This window comes from Triticum aestivum, chromosome 7B, assembly GCF_018294505.1.
Source record: "Triticum aestivum cultivar Chinese Spring chromosome 7B, IWGSC CS RefSeq v2.1, whole genome shotgun sequence".
NCBI lineage: Eukaryota > Viridiplantae > Streptophyta > Magnoliopsida > Poales > Poaceae > Triticum > Triticum aestivum.
This window is the reverse complement of record NC_057813.1, coordinates 229,048,554-229,070,591: the sequence shown is the minus strand read 5'-3', so window position 1 is coordinate 229,070,591 and position 22,038 is coordinate 229,048,554. Positions and strand designations below refer to the sequence as shown.

The 22,038-nt window shown below is 48.0% G+C and overlaps 1 protein-coding gene across 2 annotated transcripts; it reads left to right on the top strand.

Moving 5' to 3' along the window:
- Positions 1-5,576: 5,576 nt before the first annotated feature.
- Positions 5,577-14,822, top strand: LOC123156452 (uncharacterized aarF domain-containing protein kinase At5g05200, chloroplastic). Of its 2 annotated transcripts, XM_044574581.1 has the most exons (12): positions 5,577-5,863; positions 5,963-6,101; positions 6,397-6,539; positions 7,725-7,838; positions 8,124-8,192; positions 8,292-8,480; positions 8,556-8,711; positions 9,467-9,732; positions 10,228-10,325; positions 10,491-10,669; positions 10,997-11,107; positions 14,383-14,822. In XM_044574581.1, exons 1-12 carry the CDS (start codon positions 5,792-5,794, stop codon positions 14,551-14,553), a joined length of 1,707 nt encoding a protein of 568 aa, XP_044430516.1. In that variant the 5' UTR covers positions 5,577-5,791; the 3' UTR covers positions 14,554-14,822. The 2 variants fall into 2 exon arrangements, with proteins under 2 accessions (XP_044430516.1, XP_044430517.1); XM_044574582.1 differs by lacking the exon at positions 8,124-8,192 and having other exon boundaries at positions 5,672-5,863.
- The last annotated feature ends 7,216 nt before the right edge of the window (positions 14,823-22,038 follow it).

The window sequence follows — 22,038 nt, the reverse complement described above, 5'->3', positions numbered from 1 at the left end:
TGCCCCCGTATATAAAGGAGCAAGGGGGAGGGGGCGGCCGGCCTAGGAGGGGCGCGCCAAGGGGAGTCCTACTCCCACCGGGAGTAGGACTCCCTCCTTCCTTGTTGGAGTAGGAGAAAGGGGGAAAGAGGGGGAGAGGAGGAAGGAAAGGGGGGCCGCACCCCTTGTCCAATTCGGACCAGAGGGGGGCTGCGCGCCTCCTTCCTTTCGTCCTCTCTCCTCTATTCCCGTATGGCCCAATAAGGCCCATATACTCTCCGGCGAATTCCCGTAACTCTCCGGTACTTCAAAAAATACCCGAATCACTCGGAACCTTTCCGAACTCCGAATATAGTCGTCCAATATATCGATCTTTACGTCTCGACCATGTCGAGAATCCTCGTCATGTCCCCGATCTCATCCGGGACTCCAAACTCCTTCGGTATATCAAAACTCATAAACTCATAATATAACTGTCATCGAAACCTTAAGCGTGCGGACCCTACGGGTTCGAGAACTATGTAGACATGACCTAGAACTATTCTCGGTCAATAACCAATAGAGGAACCTGGATGCCCATATTGGCTCCTACATATTCTACGAAGATCTTTATCGGTCAAACCGCATAACAACATACGTTGTTCCCTTTGTCATCGGTATGTTACTTGCCCGAGATTCGATCGTCGGTATCCAATACCTAGTTCAATCTCGTTACTGGCAAGTCCCTTTACTCGTTACGTAATGCATCATTCCGTAACTAACTCATTAGTCACATTGTTTGCAAGGCTTATAGTGATGTGCATTACCGTGAGGGCCCAGAGATACCTCTCCGACAATCGGGGTGACAAAACCTAATCTCGAAATACGCCAACCCAACATGTACCTTTGGAGACACCTGTAGTACTCATTTATAATCACCCAGTTACGTTGTGACGTTTGGTAGCACCCAAAGTGTTCCTCCGGTAAACGGGAGTTGCATAATCTCATAGTTACAGGAATATGTATAAGTCATGAAGAAAGCAATAGCAACATACTAAACGATGAAGTGCTAGGCTAACTAAATGGGTCATGTCAATCACATCATTCTCCTAGTGATGTGATCCCATTAATCAAATGACAACACATGTCTATGGTTAGGAAACATAACCATCTTTGATTAATGAGCTAGTCAAGTAGAGGCATACTAGTGACTAGATGTTTGTCTATGTATTCACACATGTATTATGTTTCGGTTAATACAATTCTAGCATGAATAATAAACATTTATCATGATATAAGGAAATAAATAATAACTTTATTATTGCCTCTAGGGCATATTTCCTTCACTATCATGATCTCTATCGTCACCGGCACGACACCATGATCTTCATCATCTTGATCTATATCAATGTGTCGTCACATGGTCGTCTCGCCAACTATTACTCTTGCAACTATTGCTATCGCATAGCGATAAAGTAAAGCAATTATTTGGCGCTTGCATCTTATGCAATAAAGAGACAACCATAAGGCTTCTGCCAGTTGCCGATAACTTCAACAAAACATGATCATCTTATACAACAACTTATATCTCATCACGTCTTGACCATATCACATCACAACATGCCCTGCAAAAACAAGTTAGACGTCCTCTACTTTGTTGTTGCAAGTTTTACGTGGCTGCTACAAGCTTAGCAAGAACCGTTCTTACCTACGCATCAAAACCACAACGATAGTTTGTCAAGTTGGTGTTGTTTTAACCTTCGCAAGGACCGGGCGTAGCCACACTCGATTCAACTAAAGTTGGAGAAACTGACACCCGCCAGCCACCTGTGTGCAAAGCACATCGGTAGAACCAGTCTCGCGTAAGCGTACGTGTAATGTCGGTCCGGGCCGCTTCATCCAACAATACCGCCGAACCAAAGTATGACATGCTGGTAAGCAGTATGACTTGTATCGCCCACAACTCACTTGTGTTCTACTCGTGCATATAACATCTACGCGTAAAACCTGGCTCGGATGCCACTGTTGGGGAACGTAGTAATTTCAAAAAAATTCCTACGCACACGCAAGATCATGGTGATGCATAGCAACGAGAGGGGAGAGTATTGTCCATGTACCCTCATAGACCGTAAGCGGAAGCATTATGACAACGCGGTTGATGTACTAGTACGTCTTCACGATCCAACCGATCCAAGTACCGAACGTACGGCACCTCCGAGTTCAGCACACGTTCAGCTCGATGACGATCCCCGGACTCCGATCCAGTAAAGTGTCGGGGATGAGTTCCGTCAGCACGACGGCGTGGTGACGATGATGATGCTCTACCGGCGCAGGGCTTCGCCTAAACTCCACGACGATATGACCGAGGTGGAATATGATGGAGGGGGGCACCGCACACGGCTAAGGAACCGTAGATCAACTTGTGTGTCATGGGGTGCCCCCTTGCCCCCGTATATAAAGGAGAAAGGGGGGAGGAGGCCGGCCCTAGGAGGGGGCGCGCCAAGTGTGGAGTCCTACTAGGACTCCCTAGTCCTAGTAGGATTCCACCTCCCTTGTTGGAGTAGGAGAAGGGGAAAGAGGGGGAGAGGAAGAAGGAAAGGGGGGCTGCGCCCCTTGTACAATTCGGACCAGAGGGGGGGCGCAGGCCTCCTTCCTTTTGGCCTCTCTCCTCTATTCCCGTATGGCCCAATAAGGCCCATATACTCCCCGACGAATTCCCGTAACTCTTCGGTACTCCGAAAAATACCCGAATCACTCGGAACCTTTCCGAACTCCGAATATAGTCGTCCAATATATCGATCTTTACGTCTCGACCATTTCGAGACTCCTCGTCATGTCCCCGATCTCATCCGGGACTCAGGACTCCTTCGGTACATCAAAACTCATAAACTCATAATATAACTGTCATCGAAACCTTAAGCGTGCGGACCCTACGGGTTCGAGAACTATGTAGACATGACCTATAACTGTTTCCGGTCAATAACCAATAGTGGAACCTGGATGTTCATATTGGCTCATACATATTCTACGGAGATCTTTATCGGTCAAACCGCATAACAACATACGTTGTTCCCTTTTTCATCGGTATGTTACTTGCCCGAGATTCGATCGTCGGTATCCAATACCTAGTTCAATCTCGTTACCGGCAAGTCTCTTTACTCGTTCCGTAATACATCATCCAACAACTAACTCATTAGTTGCAATGCTTGCAAGGCTTAAGTGATGTGTATTACCGAGAGGGCCCAAAGATACCTCTCCGACAATCGGAGTGACAAAACCTAATCTCGAAATATGCCAACCCAACATGTACCTTCGGAGACACCTGTAGAGCACCTTTATAATCACCCAGTTACGTTGTGACGTTTGGTAGCACACAAAGTGTTCCTCTGGTAAACGGGAGTTGCATAATCTCATAGTCACAGGAACATGTATAAGTCATGAAGAAAGCAGTAGCAACATACTAAACGATCGTGTGCTAAGCTAACAGAATGGGTCAAGTCAATCACATCATTCTCCTAATGATGTGATCCCGTTAATCAAATGACAACTCTTTTGTCCATGGCTAGGAAACTTAACCATCTTTGATTCACAAGCTAGTCAAGTAGAGGCATACTAGTGACACTATGTTTGTCTATGTATTCACACATGTATTATGTTTCCGGTTAATACAATTCTAGCATGAATAATAAATATTTATCATGAAATAAGGAAATAAATAATAACTTTATTATTGCCTCTAGGGCATATTTCCTTCACTAGGTTGCCCCAAAACACCTATAGACACAAGAAAATAAAGAAAACTAATAAAAACCAAATAAAATGTTAAATGTGCAATTCTCAGAATGATAAGTGCAAAAACCGGTAATCATACATAATGGATGACTATTTGGTTCAATGTGACATGATATATGAAGAGAACATGCAACAAATGAGCTCTAAAAATGCATAAAATATAGAGCCATCATAGCCCTACACTCAGACCAGGGTGGGCACACAACAACAACAACAACAACAACAACAACAACAACAACAACAACAACAACAACAACAACAACAACAACAACGACAACATTGGGCCACCAAAAAGTAGCGGCCGAAGGCGGAGGAGGAGGAGGAGGAGGGGAAGGACGATGAGCCGGATGATACAAATGGTGATCCAAAGAAGAAGGGTAGAGGAGAAAGCTTCAACATGAGTGAGGACGAGTTGTTGTGTGATGCATGGTTGGCCACTAGCTTCGATCCTTTCCATGGCACGGAGCAAAAGGGCACAACATTTTGGAAGAACATTCACATATGGTTCCATGAACACAAGTATTTCACGCACTACTCTTACGCGGTCATCCGCAACCGTAAATGGAAGTCTCTCAACCATCAATGGTCATCTAAGAGGCCATATCCAAGTATTGCGGACACTTGAAGCATCTCATCGCACGGTGGCCTAGAGGTGCACGGATCACCGAGCAAGTAAGTTGATCACTAGCCGGACATGCATTGTTTTGTTGCTCATTAGCCGGATATTCTTAGTTTTGTTGATCACTATCCGGACATGCATTGTTTTGTCGCTCACTAGCCCGATATGCTTAGTTTTGTTTATGACTAGTCGGACATGCATTATTTTATTGCTCACTAGCCGGATATGCTTAGTTTTGTTGATGAATAGCCGAATATGCATTGTTTTGTAGCCTTCTCGTGTTTGTTTGGTGTACAAGAACTTGGATAAGAAAAACTTCATCGTCGTGCATTATTGGTTGAAGTTGAATGCGCAACTGAAGTGAAACCTTTTCATAGCCAAGACCGCCGCCTAAGCCAACGAGGAAGAAATCGATGACCCTACAGACCCAACCCAAGAACCGCCGAAGAAGGTCAGCAGATTTTTACGGGGGAAGAAGTGGTAGAAGGAGAGGGTGAAGCGAGAAGGTGTGGCGCCCAAGCTGGCGGAGAGGTTCGAGGACATCTTGTTGAAGAAGGAGGAGAGATGTGTGAAGCACTAGGACCTCAAGGAGGAGAAAAAGTTAGAGAGGCTCAAATTGTTGATGGAGACGACAAACAAGAAGGTCAAGCTCGAAGAGAGGAGGACCATGATCGAAGAGAGGAAGGCTGTGTTTGAGGAAAATAAGGTGAAGATCGCCGCCAATGAGGAGGACGCCAAGATGTTGACCTTGAATGTGGACTCTTTGGATGCCAACGCAAGAATGATCGCGCAATCCGTCCGCTACCAGATGTTGCAGTGGCATAAAGATCAGTTGGCGGCAGCGGACAATGAGGAGGCGGCGGAGATGGACGCGGAGACTGTCTATGCGGCGGCGATGACACCTTGATCGGGAGCAAATGGCTGGGATTGCCGATCCGATAGGTAAAAAATTGCACGGACTGCCGGACCGTCATTCTTTTGAATTCGTCTATGTAAAAGGTAAGCATACTTGCCTCTTTTTGGTTGTGATCGGACATGTGATCCGGTGCACTGTGTTGATCAAACTAAATTTGAATTTGAAATTGCCTTTTTCTGATGGACGTATACATGATAGTATTAGATGACGGCCTTCTGCACCTGTGTCTTATCCCTGTGCGTGGACAGATGCGGAAAAATATTTGTGGTGAGCGGCTTGAAAATGCCGTAAGAACCTACCAATTTTCCCTTTGAAAAAAAGAACTACTCCGTATCATTTATTTTGAGCTAAAGAACCTACCAGCTACACGTATCGCACCCTTCTCCCATACACCCCGTTGAAGGCCAGCAAACGCACGCCGTGCCCCACGCTTCATCACACTTCACACCTCACGCGCGTACGCTTGTCTAGTTCGTCCCCCTCGCCGGCGACCCACCCATCCATTGATGGCAGCGACGGCGGTCGTGGGCGCCGCTTCTCGCTCCCGTCTCCTCCTCCACCACCACCGACTCCCTCAGGTCGGCTGCCCAACCTCTCGCCCCCCATCTCAGTTTTGGGTTCAGTTGCGTAACGAAATCCGTCTCGAACTAATTCGGGGGTTTATTGGCTTGTGGCAGGTTCCAGCCGGTGGGGGAGGTTCGCTGAGGGTGGGCGCGCTCGGGGCCGGACGGGATTGGAGACGACGGGTCCGGGTCGGGGTTAGGGTTTTCGCGCGCTACTCCTCCCAGCCACAAGACTTCTCTAGTCGACTCCAAGGTAATTTAATGACTACTAATCGCGGCGTCTGTGACTCTGAATATTTCATTCCATGCAGAAATGGCCAGGTATTTTCCATACGAGTGATACGAAAATGGACATAGATATGTTGTGTGGCTCTGGGGATGGTTGTAGTTTTGGTGTGATGTTGGTGACTATGTGTGAGGTGGATAAGGGGTACTAAGGGCAATTTGGTGATGGAGTAATACATGGACATGGGTTGAATGTGTGGAGTTCAGTTTGCTATTGTCTGAAAAACTTACCTTAGAGATTTCCAATTTTTGTCCAATTGCAGATAGAGCTGGTGAATTGCCGAAATTAGTAGAGGATCTTCTCCAGACGTCGATTAGCACAGGGCCTCGAGGTGCCTTTAGGATGGCGCAAGGGATCCAAGCTCTCCTTGGGGTTGGTGGGGAGTGGCTAAATGACTTCTCGAAGGTTGTTGCTCGTTTTATTCTTCTTCTCTTATTTCTGTAAATCTTGGTATGAATGAAAATATAAATGCTCTTCGTACATTTTAAAAAGGAGACAACCCACACAGTGTAGACTCATTAATATTGTTTGTTTTCTGATGCATTTGGTGGCATGTAACTAATCATACAAGCATAACTGATAATAACACTAACAAAGATGAGCACACATGGATTCATTCAACCCTTTGTAGTTTATTCTAGTCACAATGCCATTCCTGTTGCTGAAATCAGTTGCAAAATAATCATACCATATTACATACTCATTGTATATTCTAATTTTCTCCGATGTTTTCTTTTGTTTATGTAAATAGCTTATTATGGATCAAACTTACTAACCATTGATGATAGCCGAAATCAATTGAAAACCTTTCATGAATTACTTGCTTTATACCTAATCATATAATTTTTTGGAAAAAACTAATTATAAATTCATGAAACTCTTGTTCTGATAAGAATTACTCTACTTATCTGTGAGCATAGTTCCATGTCTGTCTCTGCTTATGTTGTCCCTTCGGTTCTCTACCATATTACATACATTAAATTGAACTGGAAACAAATGGCAGTCACCAGTATTAGGTTGTTGAGTGCAAATGAATTGCTTGCAATATGTAAAATTTAGGTTGAGTCTACTGTGTCATCTCAAGTTGACATTCAAGTCAGTGGACGAAATATCTCTGCATGTGCATGCCCCACATATGTGCTTGCACAGGCGTATGCAGGCATGTTGAGGACCCCCAAAGGGTCACAGAGGGCATTGATAGGTTTAACATCAAACTGCTAAAGTACTGGTGGGTTGAGTTGGGTTAGGTTGCAACTTGTAAGGAAGAGTATAAGATATTGTTGTATTGAGGCCTACTCTTTATAGAATATGGTGATGTTTGCTTTGGGTTGGTTTTGCACAATTTTCAGTTTTAACTGATGTACTCCCTCCGTTCCTAAATACTTGTCTTTCTAGAGATTTCAACAAGTGACTACATACGGTGCAAAATGAGTGAATCTACACTTTAAAATATGTCTACATACATCCGTATGTTGAGTCCATTTGAAATGCCTAGAAAGACAAGTATTTGGGAACGGAGGGAGTAGCTATTAGTGGTCTTGGTTGTTTCAGCAGACTTTTTTATATTACCGTGTTGTCAATCTAATGCAGACAGCTAACACGTCAGAAGGAATTCCAGCTCAGATGCGTCTTGGTTTGCTTTCCCCTCTTTACCTCAGAAGGCTTTTTGAACGCATGGGTGCAACTTATATCAAGCTAGGTCAGGTAAGGGCATGTTCATACTTTATACTACCATCAAGAGGAATGACATTTTCATAGCTTATTATGTGAAGACATGCTATCAATTAATAGCAATATAGCATGTCTTCACATGTATACCTATGCGTCTGAAAAGAAATTCGGCTGAAGCGGGTCTCAGAAAAAGGTGTTTTGTTGGTTTCAGCTATTTTAATGGGAAGCAACTATGTAAGCCCACCAAACAGGGCCTAAGTTGTACAACTAAGAATTCATATTCACACGCCATCCATCTAAATTTCTAATGATGGTTAGAGTTTTGAAGGGTACCATATGGACAATTTGAGAGCACATGACCTTTTTGGGGATGGTGATTTAGGGCAGGTGCGGAGAGGGTGTCTACTAAGTATTTTTTCTGTTCATAATCATATGCTGTGTCTGATTACTTGGCCTCTATAGTCAACTGACTGCGTGATTGTGCAGTTCATAGCGTCTGCACCAACTTCCTTTCCTGCAGAATATGTTGAAGAATTCCAGAACTGTTTTGACCGAGCACCACCTGTTCCTTATAGCGAGATCGAGTCGATATTGCGTGAGGAGTTGCAGCGGCCATTGGATAGTGTCTATGAGTACATTGATCCCGTGCCAATAGCATCTGCTTCAATAGCACAGGTTTCTGTTGGGAGCATCTGAATTGCCTTCTTCAGTCTAGCATCAAAGTATTGAGGTATCTTTATTATCATCCAGGTTCATGGGGCTAGATTGAAGAGCTCTCAGAAGGATGTGGTGATTAAAGTCCTGAAACCTGGAATTGAAGATACTTTGGTTGCCGATCTGAATTTTATCTATCTTGTTGCACGTGTTTTGGAGTTTCTAAGCCCTGAATTAGAGAGGACATCACTGGTAAGAGATCACTTAATCATAGCACGTTGACATCCTTGACTTTCTTGTAGCATAAAAATATGTTGGTAAACTTGAATTCTCTCTATTTTAAAATAACAAGCATGCAGTCTGTTTTTTTTTAAATGAGGGGTAAACCTTATTTTTATACAGAATGATTGTTCAACCAAGTGGTTCTTGGATCACAAGAGACCAAATTCCACTAAAACTGAAGTTTATGTCCTTTTTAAGGCTTCGTGTGTAGTATATTTATTTGGTTTTTGGTTTGATTATGCAGCTTGCAAAAAACTTGCCAATGAACAAACTTGCTCCTATGAGCATATGCTTGTTTTGTTTTGAGAAGGCCAAGCCAAGATACAATGATATAGATTGGTACGAGAGTGAATTGGTCACTGCGATAGAGTGATTGCATTTAGGTATATCAACCAAAAACAATACACGTTACATCAACAAATTCAGAGTACTGCCATTAATCAGAATATTACAACGAGTTCTTTTTTTCCGAGAAAGTTGCAGTAAATTTGTGTCCAGAAAGAATTTGATTCTGCAAATAACTCTTACACCATAGTATTTTGTGGTTCAAGCATGTCAAAATAACAGATAGCTTTGTGAAAACATCTTAGACATGTTCCTGTATTTTTGGAGGTCAACATTCTGTGATGCCGTTGAGTTAGATAATGCAAACTGGAAGTATATATTACTCAATTCTGAGATGCACTGCAAAAAAAAAAATGATGCTCTATATATTCTTTTCTTAGGTAGCTATCATCAAGGACATAAAGGAATCAATGCTTGAGGAAGTTGATTTTAGAAAGGAAGCTGTAAATATGGAGGCTTTCCAGAGATACATCGAAGCAATGGGATTTGATAGGCAGGCCAAATCTCCATTTGTGTATCAGCACTGTAGCACAAAGCGTGTCTTAACTATGGAAAGATTGTATGGTGTTCCACTCACCGATCTTGATTCTATAAGGTCTCTTGTTCCTGATCCTGAGTTGACTTTAGTCACTGCCCTCAATGTCTGGTATGTTTCACTTCCACCAGCTGCCTCAGTTTATCTTCTGGTATAACAATTGATTTGGATAATTATGTGGTACTATCTCCGTCCGGGGTTATACGTCCGCTGGGCACTCCACGTGTGTACCACAATTACAAGGCCGATTATAATCAATGCCCTGCTTTTTCGCTAGTGTCTGTTGGTGCTCGTTCGCTTATTGGGAGAATTTAATTCGCACGAGAGGCGAGGCTGCATGCGAGCGCGAGGGGCGAGGCTGCATGCTGAAACGTTGGCCTATTGATGCATCAGCCCGTGCATGCCCAATTTGAGTGGGCCTGAGTTTCTCTCTCATTGGTGCATTCGGCCAGCAGTGGTCTTGCAATCAACTTCTTTTTATAACTCACCACGATACAATTTTGTCTTGGTACCTGCGTTTCGGTCGGGCGGACCTGTATACCCGGACGGAGGTAGTAGTAGTCAAATCTTGGTGTAAGCATATTGATAGATCCACTTAATGTGTAGGTTTGGAAGCTTGATCTCATGTGAATCCTTCCATGCGGATGTGCATGCAGGAAACCTATGGTTGCTTCGTGATGGACGTGTTGGATTTATCGATTTTGGTATGTTTAAGACTTAAGTTCCTCCTACAGTGATCTTACTATTGCCATTTAGCGGGCATTATGTTCTCATTGGAATTTATGATAAGAGTCTTTACTTACTCATTAGCATTTAGCCATAACATCTTGTCAGCAAAGTATAATAATATTAGTTAATATACTTAACAGGAATTGTTGGTCGAATATCCCCAAGGACTTGGGCTGCTATGGAGATCTTTTTGGCTTCTTTCGCAACTGAGGATTACAATGCTATGGCATCGGCCCTTTCCGAAATGGGTGCTACAGGGAATGATATAGATGTTGACTCCTTTGCAAAGGACTTGCAAAATATATTCTCATCGCTACAGGTAATATCTACTGATGGGCACAAGGATACTTCTTTTTATCATCAACAGAAGGATACTTGATTTGATATTCGAAAGGCTTGATCAGCCTTATTGATTGTGGATGGTGTGCTTTAATGAAGAAACATTCTGCCGAAGTCCCAAAAGTATAAAACTCTATGCCAGAGCAGACCTGGCCTGAATACTTGTGGCAGCTCAATTTGGATTTAGGTAGCTTATGTGGAGCAACTAATGTGGCTAGCCTTGTAGTATTTCTTAAGTACTTGACATCCTATTGTACTAGTTTATTTTATGGTGCACAATACTCATGCATTTTTTTTTGTGAAGCAGGAGTTGGATACTGAAATTATAGTGGCAGCTGCAAGAAGTTCTGATGCTGCAGCTGTATCTGCTAATGTTGTTGTAGACGAGAGGCAGATGAATGCACTGTTTCTTGATCTGGTGAGCTTCTTGATTTTCTGATCCTGTCTAGAGAACACAATGTAGAACTACAAACAAAATGTTCAAGTAGAGTTATATGAAATGTCATTCCTCCCGCTGCTAGTATTCCTTGTTGTGAGACAATTTCCGCTATAGTCAGTAGTTAGGGAGATACGCAGATCTGTATATGTATTGTTGTTCTATTTCTTTTGAAACTCGATCAGTAGGCGATTCTTATCTTTTGGACTGCAGTTCAAGATGGGTTAAGATCCTCTGTTTCGCACTCCAAACTGCTAAGTCCAAACCACGAACTCAACAAGATCAGGCGCAATTTCAACTGGCACGATGACATCGATAACACGTCGGATGGGCTGGTCAACTAGCCCATGGTCTGTCGCTCGAAATCGCTTGGCCGCCTTGGCCTTGCTGGTCTGGAGAAATTTGGTCAGGCGCTGAGGATGAGATGGCCTTGGTTCGGACCAATCCCAAGCGGCCGTGGGTGCGCTCCACCTTGCCATTTGATGATTCAGGCATGGATTTTTGTAGGCATCGACCACTATCACAATTGGAAATGGCGCAAAGACTGTTCTGGCATGACAACTGGAGCGGCAAAGGTCCGCTCAAGTCTTATGCCCCCGAGCTGTACAGAAGCGCCACTAGGAAGCAAAGGTCAGTTATGAAGGGGCTTCAGGATGATAACTGAATTCGAGCCGTAGCACGCATGCACACCCTTTCCCAGCTATACGAGTTTGTCATTCTTTGGACTTTGTTGGCTCGCACGAACCTTGACCCTGATCGGGATGACATCATCTCCTGGAAATGGACTTCCAGCGGCGTTACTCTCCGGCCTCCGCCTATGCTGTTCAATTCCACGGATCTCACCCCAGTTCCTGTCCACAAAAGATCTGGTTGGCGCATGCTGAGCCAAAATGCAATTTCTTCTCCTGTCTCGTTCTTCACGGTAGAATCCTCATTTCCGACATGCTTGCCATCCATGGGTGGCCGCACGACCCGATCTGCAAGCTATGTCTGCGTGCTCCTGAGACTGCCATGCATCTCTGCAAAGACTGCCCCTTTTTTTCGAGAAAACGCAAATGGCCTTTGCGTTTCATTGCATTGGAAAGATAGGGAATTTACATCCTCCTAGGAGGCAGGTTTACACAGTTGTCAGATGATCAGTGGACATCCCATGATGATGGCAAAATGACCCTGAGTCCTTGAGCCCCGGCCTTTGCCCAACATCGGGCCTCGTCCTTGATCCTGTCAACAAGCTCATTGAGCGATGGGCTCACATGGTCAAAAACGCACGCGTTCCTATGCTTCCAGATCATCCACGGCACCAAAAGCGCCACGGATTTCAGTGCCTTGCGGAGCGCTGGCGGTGTGGATTCCTTAGCGCGCAGCCACCAGTCCATGAGCGAGTCAGTCATGCTCGGGCGTCGGCGCCGGTAAGCGCAGCCAAGATAGGATCTCATGCCATGTATGCCTAGTGAAGGGGCACGCGAGCATCAAGTGTCTGATCGTCTCCGGCTCTTGGTCGCATAGAAGACATCGCGGGTGGTGCTGCAGGCCACGGCGTGCAAGCCGCTCCGCGGTCCAACAGCGATCTTGGCATGCCAGCCAATGGAAAAATTTCACTCTTGGCGGTGCCCAGCTCCTCCAAATGAGCTTCCAGGAGTGGCAGCCTGTCGCTCCCTGGAAGGTTGCCCGGTAGCAGGACTGAGCAGTGTACACGCCGTTGGCGGTCCAGCTCCAGAGCAGCTTGTCCGGCTCGTTGGATAGCTCAACATGCTGCACAAGGTGCCAAAGCTTCAGGTACTGTCCAATCTCGGGAAGGCCGAGCAGCCCATGGATGTCGCGCGCCCAGCTGTTGCCGGTCAAGGCCTTCGCCACCGTTCTCGATTTCCGGTGATGCTTGGGGATGCACTGAAAGAGCATGGGCGCTAGCTCGCGGACGGACTGGCCGCCGAGCCAGCGGTCCTCCCAGAAGAGGGCGGTCGTGCCGTCCCCAATGGCCATGGTCGTGGAAGCGTGAAAGAGCGTGCGCTCTTCCAACGAAAACTGCAGGTCCAGCCCCTGCCATGCACGATCAGTGACCGTACGCGCAAGCCATAGCCAACGGAGCCGGAGCGCGAGCCCCGTGCGCTCGAGATCCCGGACACCTAGGCCGCCATATTCGAGCGGGCGGCAGACCCGGCGCCAATTCACATGACAGTGTCCACCGTGGGTGTCCGCGCGGCTGGCCCAAAGAAAACCACGCTGAATCTTCTTAAGTTGCTTCAGGGTTTTCTTGGGGGGTGCGAGCGCGAGCAATTGGTGAATTGGGATCACGCTGAGCACCGACTTGACAAGCGCCAGCCGTCCGGCCTTGTTCATCAGCCATGCCTTCCAGGTAGGAAGCCGGCCCGCCTCCGTGTCGACAAGGGTTGCAGCTGGGCCGCGGAGGGGCGACGGGTGGTGAGCAGGATGCCTAGATAGGTGATCGGCAGCGTCGCGACGGGGCACCCAAGCAGCTCAATCAGCCCCGCGTCAGAGTCATCGCCGTGAAGAACATTGGCAGAACTCTTGGTGTAGTTCACCTGGAGCCCAGAAGCCGTGCCAAACACGTCCAGGATGCCTTTGACTGCCCCTTTTCCCAGGCTGTCTGGAGCAACGTTCAAACTTGGACTGGTGAGATCATCCAGGCTACTACCGTGCAGGGCACAACTCAGGGGGTCTCAGATTGGTGGAGACCATGATTGAAGCTGCACCGAAAGAGTTTAAGAGGCGCCGCAGTGGGAGACTTCTCTAGACGATTTGAAACATCTGGAAGGAAAGAACCATCACACTTTTAATGGGATCCGCCTAACCCTCCGGGAGGTCGCCGCGCTGGCCTTCAAGGTCATAAAACAGCGTCACATGGCATTTGGCCACGCAAGGGCAAGGGTATCGGTTAGACGCACACGTTTTTCCTCATGTTTTTGGAGTCCTGATGAATCCCTTCACAATCTCATCACATTTCTGTACAAAAACCTTCTATATTCGTCTAATATGAAAAGGCAGCGCTCCTGGCGGTTTCTCCCCCCCAAAAAAAAACACTGCTAAGGTAGGTATGGGCTCCTTCCTTTTGGCTTTCCGAAATATATTGTTCTATCCTTTTATTAATGTCCTCTTTAAGCGGGATAAAAGATGCCATTCTGAGATGCACATGTTTAATAATTGAGTATCAAGTTGCAGATTTGAATCCTAAGCAGGATGTATTTTTCTTGGAGAACAAAATAAACTAAGCTAACTTTTTTTGTTATTGCATCTCCCAGGTAAGGGTTAGCGAGTCATATGGGCTGAAATTTCCTAGGGAATTCGCTCTTCTCATGAAGCAACTTCTTTATTTTGATCGGTACACTAGACTGCTGGCTCCCAGCATGAACATGCTGCGAGATGAGAGGATTAACATTACTTCCAACAAGCACACCAGAAGAATGAATTGATTCTATCTTCCATCATTTGAGGAATTGGTGCAAGACATGGACAAGTGATATTGTGAGTTGTGACAAGCTTATGCAACCATTCTAGAACTGTGTATAATTTAATACGACCAGCATAGAAGTGAATCACGTGAGGGGAAACATAACACTGGCTCCTGTTGTGGAACTTAGGCATCTTGGAGCGGAAATTGCTTTTGGATCTCGGGCTACATGTAGACTGGAATTTGAAAATTATAAAATCATAATTTTCAAGTTTTAAAAAGTTCTGAATATATATACACCTACAATGGGATGTATACTACTGCTCAGTTCACTTGTATACACTGATATAAGACGTTTTTCACGTCCATGTACAAAATCAGGCACGCAATGTTTTTTTTTTCACTTTTACGTTATACCCCTAGGCGCCACACCACTCTCTCGGTCTCTTGTTCCCCTCTTCTCAATCCCTAGCTCGCCTCTGATGCTTGGGTCGCCGCATCGTCGCTGCCTCTACCTCGGCTGTGTTGCCGCCGACCTCTTCCTCTCGCGTTGTACCCGCCTCTCCATGGCCCATGTCGCTCTTCCTCTTGTGTCAAGATTGCATTTTTATTTGCCGCCCTCTTCCTCTTGTGTCAAGATTGCATTTTTATTTTCCGGCAGGAGGAATTCCATCTGTCCAGTGAGGCGGCTGGATCTGTGTCGTTAGGAGCGGGAGCTGCGAGAGGAGCTGGATATGGATCCGGAAGAGCTGGATCTGCATCTGGATCACCACCGCCTGCTCTGTCACCATCACAATGACCATGACAACGCCTCCCTGCCTGCAAGAACACGGTGAGTACTCCACGACCATGTTCTTGTACTGCTTAGAGCATCTCTAGCCGCGCCTTTAACATGCCGTCCAGGGCGATTTTTTTCGTGCCGGCGTCAAAAAAAAAAAAAAACCAGTCGCGCCCCCAAGATGCCGAAATCCGCAGGCTCGGCCCGTTTTTGAGCCCGACGATCCCAGGCCGAATCCAGCGCGCTGGGAGGGTGGGGGGGGGCGCTCAGGGGCTCTGGTGAAAGGAAAAAACACGCCTGGGCCATATCGTCAGGCGAAAAGTTAAGGCAATCGTCCAGATTCGCCCCCCACCCCGAGCGCTTGGCCACCACCCTACCGATCCCGGCGCCGCCCGCTGGCCAGCACCGCTAGATAGGCCATTCCCCGCCGAAAAAGAGAGAAGGTTTCGCCGCGGCACATCTCCACCACCTTCCGGGCGAGTTTTTCGGCGCTCCGGCCACGCAGGGCGGTATACCGGCGGCTGTGCGTCCACCACGCCCGCTAGGTGTTCGGCGGTTTGCCTGCTCGGCGATGGACTCGGGCGACGAGGATGTGCTTGCGGTGTTGCTGGAGGAGGAAGCTGATGCCGACGTGCAGGAGGAGGAGCATCTCATGGTCCTCGCAGCCGTCACCGGCCTGCTCGCTAGCAATGAAAAGCCGCGGCGAGGTGGCTCGGTGCCAGGGCGGCTGGAAGCAAAGAACCAACATCGTCTGGAAGGCTATTGCATGCTCTACTCCGACTACTTCGCCGACGCCATTGCACGATGACAAAGTTTTTCGGCGCCGTTATCGGATGAGCCGAATGCTTTTCCTCAGGATTGTGAATTCCATCCGGGAGTTCGACAACTACTTCAAGTGCAAGAAGGATTGCACCGGCACACTTGGATTCACCTCAATCCAGAAGTGCACGATAGCTATGAGGATGCTTGCATACGGAGCTCCCGGTGATTCACTCGACGACTATGGGCGCATGGCCGAGTCCACGACCATTTAGTGTTTCTACAAGTTCTGCAGAGCAGTGGTGGTAGTGTTTGGACCGCAATACTTGCAATCACCCAATGCCGAAGACACTGCTCGGATCCTAGCACAGAATGCAGCAAGAGGATTTCCTGGGATGCTTATCAGCATCGACTACATGCATTGAAAATGGAAGAACTGTCCATTTGCTTGGCAGGGGATGTACAAAGGCGCCAAAGGCGGTTGCAGTGTGGTACTTGAGGCAGTGGCCACATAGGACCTCTGGATTTGGCACTCCTTCTTTGGTATGCCAGGAACTCACAATGACATCAACATGCTGCAGTGCTCCTCCGTCTTTGCCAAGCTTGTTGAAGGTCATTCTCCTCTGGTGAACTTCGAGGTCAATAGGCGGCACTACAACAAGGGGTACTACCTAGCTGATGGCATCAATCCGAGATGGTCTACATTTGTGAAGACTATCTCAAACCCTGTGCTAGGAGGTAAGAACTTCCACTTTGCAAAAGTTCAGGAGGCTTGCAGGAAGGATGTCGAGCGGGCATTTGGTGTGCTCCAATCTTGATTTGCTGTTGTCCGGTACCCTGCTCAGACCTGGTCGAAAGATCAAACGTGGGAGATCATGACTTGTTGCGTCATCTTGCACAACATGATCATTGAGAGTGAGCAGGAAGAACCAATGTTTGACACTCAACCATATTACAGGCAGGGTCCTCTTACACAAGTTGATCACCAGCTACCGGCAACCTGGACTGCCTTCCTCAATATGCGTCAGGAGATCCGAGACCCACACATGCATCAACAACTGCAGCAAGATCTGGTGGAGCACCTATGGAGGCTCAAGGGCAATGCCTAGCTCGACGTGTGATGAAATATGAGTTTTTATTTGTTGAACTATATAATTTGTATTGAATTATTTGTTGTTGAACTATTTGATTTCTATTGATTTTCTTTGATGAACTATGTGATAAAAAAATTACTTTTGTTGAATTTGCCTCGAACCACGGCGAATATGGGCCGATTTGTGACGATATCGGGCTTTTCGCCGAAACTGGCCTGAAAAGCGGGGTCATTTGCAAAAAAATGGGCCGATATCAGCGCCCGAGGGCGACCTGGGGGCGGCGGCTGGAACCCAATCGCCCCTAGCACCGATTTTAGCGCCGGCACGCTCCCAAGCGGCGATTTTCAAGCCTCCTGGGGGGGGGGGGCAATGGCTGGAGATGCTCTTATGTGCTTGTGCTTCTACTCTGTCATCTGGAATAGCTAGGTAACCGATGGCGCCATTGACCAACAACAACCGAGAAGTTAAGCAAGCTATGAGGGCATGTATAGCAAACATTCCTTTTATGAGCAGATGACCCGTTATGCGTTTGTAGTGTTTCCACTACGTATGGTAACATACTCATAGCCTAAATCCGAGCTTTCACTCTTGGTGGATCGTTAATTGGCTAGCAGAGTTCTCAACATAATATCAAGAAAGGCGATGAAGCCACATTTACAACATGTACACATGCATAGAGTAGCAGGGCCATAGTACTGAAGGAAATATGCCCTAGAGGCAATAATAAAGTTATTATTTATTTCCTTATTTCATGGTAAATGTTTATTATTCATGCTAGAATTGTATTAACCAAAAACTTAGTACATGTGTGAATACATAGACAAAACATATTGTCCCTATTACGCCTCTACTTGACTAGCTCGTTAATCAAAGATGGTTATGTTTCCTAACCATAGACATGTGTTGTCATTTGATGAACGAGATCACATCATTAGGAGAATGATGTGATGGACATGGCCCATCCGTTAGCTTAGCATTATGATCGTGTCAGTTTCATTACTACTGCTTTCTTCATGACTTATACAAGTTTCTCAGACTAATGAGATTATGCAACTCTCGGATACCGGAGGAACACTTTGTGTGCTACCAAACGTCACAACGTAAATGGGTGATTATAAAGGTGCTCTATAGGTGTCTCCTAAGGTGTTTGTTGGGTTGGCATAGATCGAGATTAGGATTTGTCACTCCTTGTTTCGGAGATGTATCTCTGGGCCCTCTCAGTAATACTCCTTGTCGGTGTACTAAAGTAGGGGCACTCCTTTGTACCCCTTACTTGTGCACGGGCAGTCAGAGCCACGGGCCGAAGCCACACTTAGCAGGGCAAAAGGAAGGAGTCTAAGCCACGAAAGCAATCAGCACAACGCCAGAGACCGAGACCACAGAGAGCAGATGGACGAAGCAGGTTTCCCCGGCAAGACCCTTGCCGGGGCAGCCTCAGCAGCCCCGTCAAGCCCCTTGCCGGGGTAGCTCACCCACACCAGCGGAGTGAGCCAGCCTCGAGCCCACGGTCTCCAACACCATCAATCACGTTGGGCCAGGGCTCGGGAGGCACTTCCATGGTGGCATGATCTTTGTGAAGACAAAGAATATATGAGATCAGATGAGGATTGGAAGGCAACGATCCTCGACAAGATCCTTGCCGAGGAAACCCACGAGACCCCCAGCAAGATCCTTGCCGGGGACGACAGCGCGCCACGACAAGACCCTTGTCGGGCCACCCGGCAAGACCCTTGCCAAGGGCGTCAGCGGGGCCACTGCCAGGCCCGCACCAACCAAGTGTCCTACCGCCGTTCACATGCAGCTGCCAGCCCAACCAATTGGGCAGGCACCTGCGTGGCAGCATGCAGCTTCCAGGCCAACTCAGCACGCGCCTGCATGGCGGCATGCAGATCTTCGTGATGGATCCACCACCGCGCCACCTCGGCTGCTTGCCTGCCTACATGGCGCTGCATGCATCGCTGGCCAGGGTGCGTGTCGAAGCAAGGAGGAGCGGCGACGAACGGGATGGGCCTCGCTCCCGTCCCTGATAAAGCAAGAGGACACCTAAGCTACGCATTAAATGCGCCTTGTCCTGTAATACGAGTGATAAACTCGTAGCACTGTAGGCCTTTCCACCTCCTGTGTGCCACTGTGGCAGCCCCTTTCGACTATAAAAGGAGGCCCATGGCGTACTAGAAGGGGATTCGGCTCTTTTGAACCACGCAGCCATCATAGCTAGTTCAAGAGCTCAAGAACACTCAATACATCCACCAAAGCAGGACTAGGGTTTTACGCGTTCCTCGCGGCCTGAACCTGGGTAAATGATCCTTGTGCTGGTTACTAATCCTCCTCTTCTCACGACCCCGCTCCCCGCAACCGCAGAAGGGATCCTCGTGATCCCATAGGTGTCGTTTCCCACCGACATCTTTGGCCAGGTAGGGGGCGCAATTGTGAGAATCTGGTCTAGTAGTTGGCCTAGCAGTTCTTCATCGCCATGGGTCCTAAGAAGAAGACGACCACGATGATCGGTTCGTCCGGGACCGGACTGCCAGTACCGGTGCAGACCAGTAGTGGGCTAATCGTAGAGAGAACCCGTGGCGCGGCCCGCGAACATCCACATCATCTTGGCAGTCCAGGCCTGGTGAGCGGTGTCGTTCGTACGCCAGGCGACGAGCCACGCGTCGCGAGCTCCAGAGACGGAGTCGCCCCCTCCCCCGCAGGCGGCGCGGGGCCCTCCAGGGGCATCGCCCGACCCGCGAACCCACCGCGACCAGCGTCAAGTTCTTTGGGAGCGAGCTCATGAAGACGCTCGAACCACCATCGAGCGCCGTGCGTGACGCGCGCTACCAGTCGGACAGGCGGGCAGGGCCCACTACGGACCACCCAGCACCGGGAGGCTACGGTGGCCTACCCTACGAGGTGGGTTGTCCGGCCTTCACCCGTGAGCTGCGGCAGTTCCAGTGGCCCTCCCACTACACGTTCAAGCCCGACGTTGGCGAGAAGTACAACGGCAAGACTCACCCGTCGGAGTTTCTGAGCATCTACACCATCGCGATGTAAGCTGCTGGGGCCCGCGACGATAAGGTGCTTGCCAATTACTTCCCGTTGGCACTCAAGCCCAATGTTATGTCATGGTTGATGCACTTGCCGGTGGACTCCATTTCTTCTTGGGAGGATCTGTGTCATGAGTTTGTTGGCACCTTTACTGGAGGCCACCAAGCTCATGGCCAGGCAAGCGACTTGCACATCATCCCCTAGAAAGAAGGAGAAAACTTGCATAAGTACATCCAAAGGTTCAGCCGAGTGCAGTACAACACCCCCGACGTTCATCCTGCCGCCGTGATTAGTGCATTCCATCAGAATGTGCGCAGTCGTAAGATGCTTGAGGAGCTGGCAATGAACAAGGTCAAGGATGTGGCCGAACTTTATGTTCGGGCTGATCAGTGCGCTCGGGCTGAAGAGGGGAGGAAGTATCCCGATGAAGACATCAGCGCGGAAACCGACTCCACGGATGATACCGCCACCCCGGAGAAGAAGGGCCGGCGCCGTAACAAGAAGCGCAAGGTCAAGACCGTGCTTGCCGTTGAGGGGTCCAACAATACCGGCGCCACCAAGAAACCCAAGGCGAGTGACCCCGGCAAGGAGGTTGCCGGGTGTGCCGCTTGCCGGGCCTTGGCGACTACCGATAAGCCAGGGGGCTCCGACAAGCAGTATTGCAAGATCCACCGCACCAAGGGCCATGACTTCCAGAACTGCGGGCAAGTGGAGCTGCTCGATGAGAAGCAGAAAGCCGAGTATGAGCGACGGGACAAGGAGAAGGGCCAAGAGGGTGCCGAGGGATCCGACAAGAAGAATGGCGGCTGTTGGTGTCAAAACCGGCGGATCTCGGGTAGGGGGTCCCGAACTATGCGTCTAAGGCTAACGGTAACAGGAGGCTAAGGACACGATGTTTACCCAGGTTCGGGCCCTCTCGATGGAGGTAATACCCTACTTCCTGCTTGATTGATCTTGATGATATAAGTATTACAAGAGTTGATCTACCACGAGATCGTAGAGGCTAAACCCTAGAAGCTAGCCTATGATTATGATTTTTGTTGTCCTACGGACTAAACCCTCCGGTTTATATAGACACTGGAGAGGGGGCTAGGTTTACACATAGTCGGTTACAGAGAAGGAGATCTAACATCCGAATCGCCAAGCTTGCCTTCCACGCAAAGAAGAGTCCCATCCGGACACGGGACGAAGTCTTCAATCTTGTATCTTCATAGTCCAACAGTTCGGCCAAAGTATATAGTCCGGCTGTCCGGATACCCCCTAATCCAGGACTCCCTTAGTAGCCCCTGAACCAGGCTTCAATGACGATGAGTCTGGCGCGCAGATTGTCTTCGGCATTGCAAGGCGGGTTCCATCTCCGAATACTCCAAGGTAGATTCTGAACACAAGGATCATGTCCGGCTCTGCAAAATAATTCCCACATACCACCGTAGAGAACATGATAAAATCTAATCTGCTGACAACTTTTCACAGCGTGTTCTCACACCGCAGCCCGGTTTAATACGAACCGTTTTTCCCAGCCTGCCACTACACGTATAGCAAGGCGGTTTTATTGACACGTCTTGTCGAAGCAGAGATCGTGTCCCCCTTATCGCGGGATTCTCATCAATACAGGTGTGGGTAACCCAGCTACGCATGTTGGTATGACTCCTTGTTTTCAGGCAAGTCCCAAACGGTCACGCTGGGGACGCTTGATATTCACCTCCTTTATAGAGGGACCAAGGCCTATCCCTCTCTTCCCACGCTTGCTCCTTCCTCCACCTCAAGTTCCATCACCCAAAGCTTAGGCTTAAGCACTTCAGATCTTCAATCATGTCCGGATCCAACCTTCAAGGCCGGTGGA

Bases quoted from the DNA above. Each gene is read 5' to 3' on its own strand.
- LOC123156452 (XM_044574581.1), top strand. From the start codon at position 5,792: ATGGCAGCGACGGCGGTCGTGGGCGCCGCTTCTCGCTCCCGTCTCCTC. The intron at 8,712-9,466 runs GTAAGAGATCAC...TTCTTTTCTTAG, and splicing joins AATTAGAGAGGACATCACTG to GTAGCTATCATCAAGGACAT. The intron at 11,108-14,382 runs GTGAGCTTCTTG...TGCATCTCCCAG, and splicing joins ATGCACTGTTTCTTGATCTG to GTAAGGGTTAGCGAGTCATA.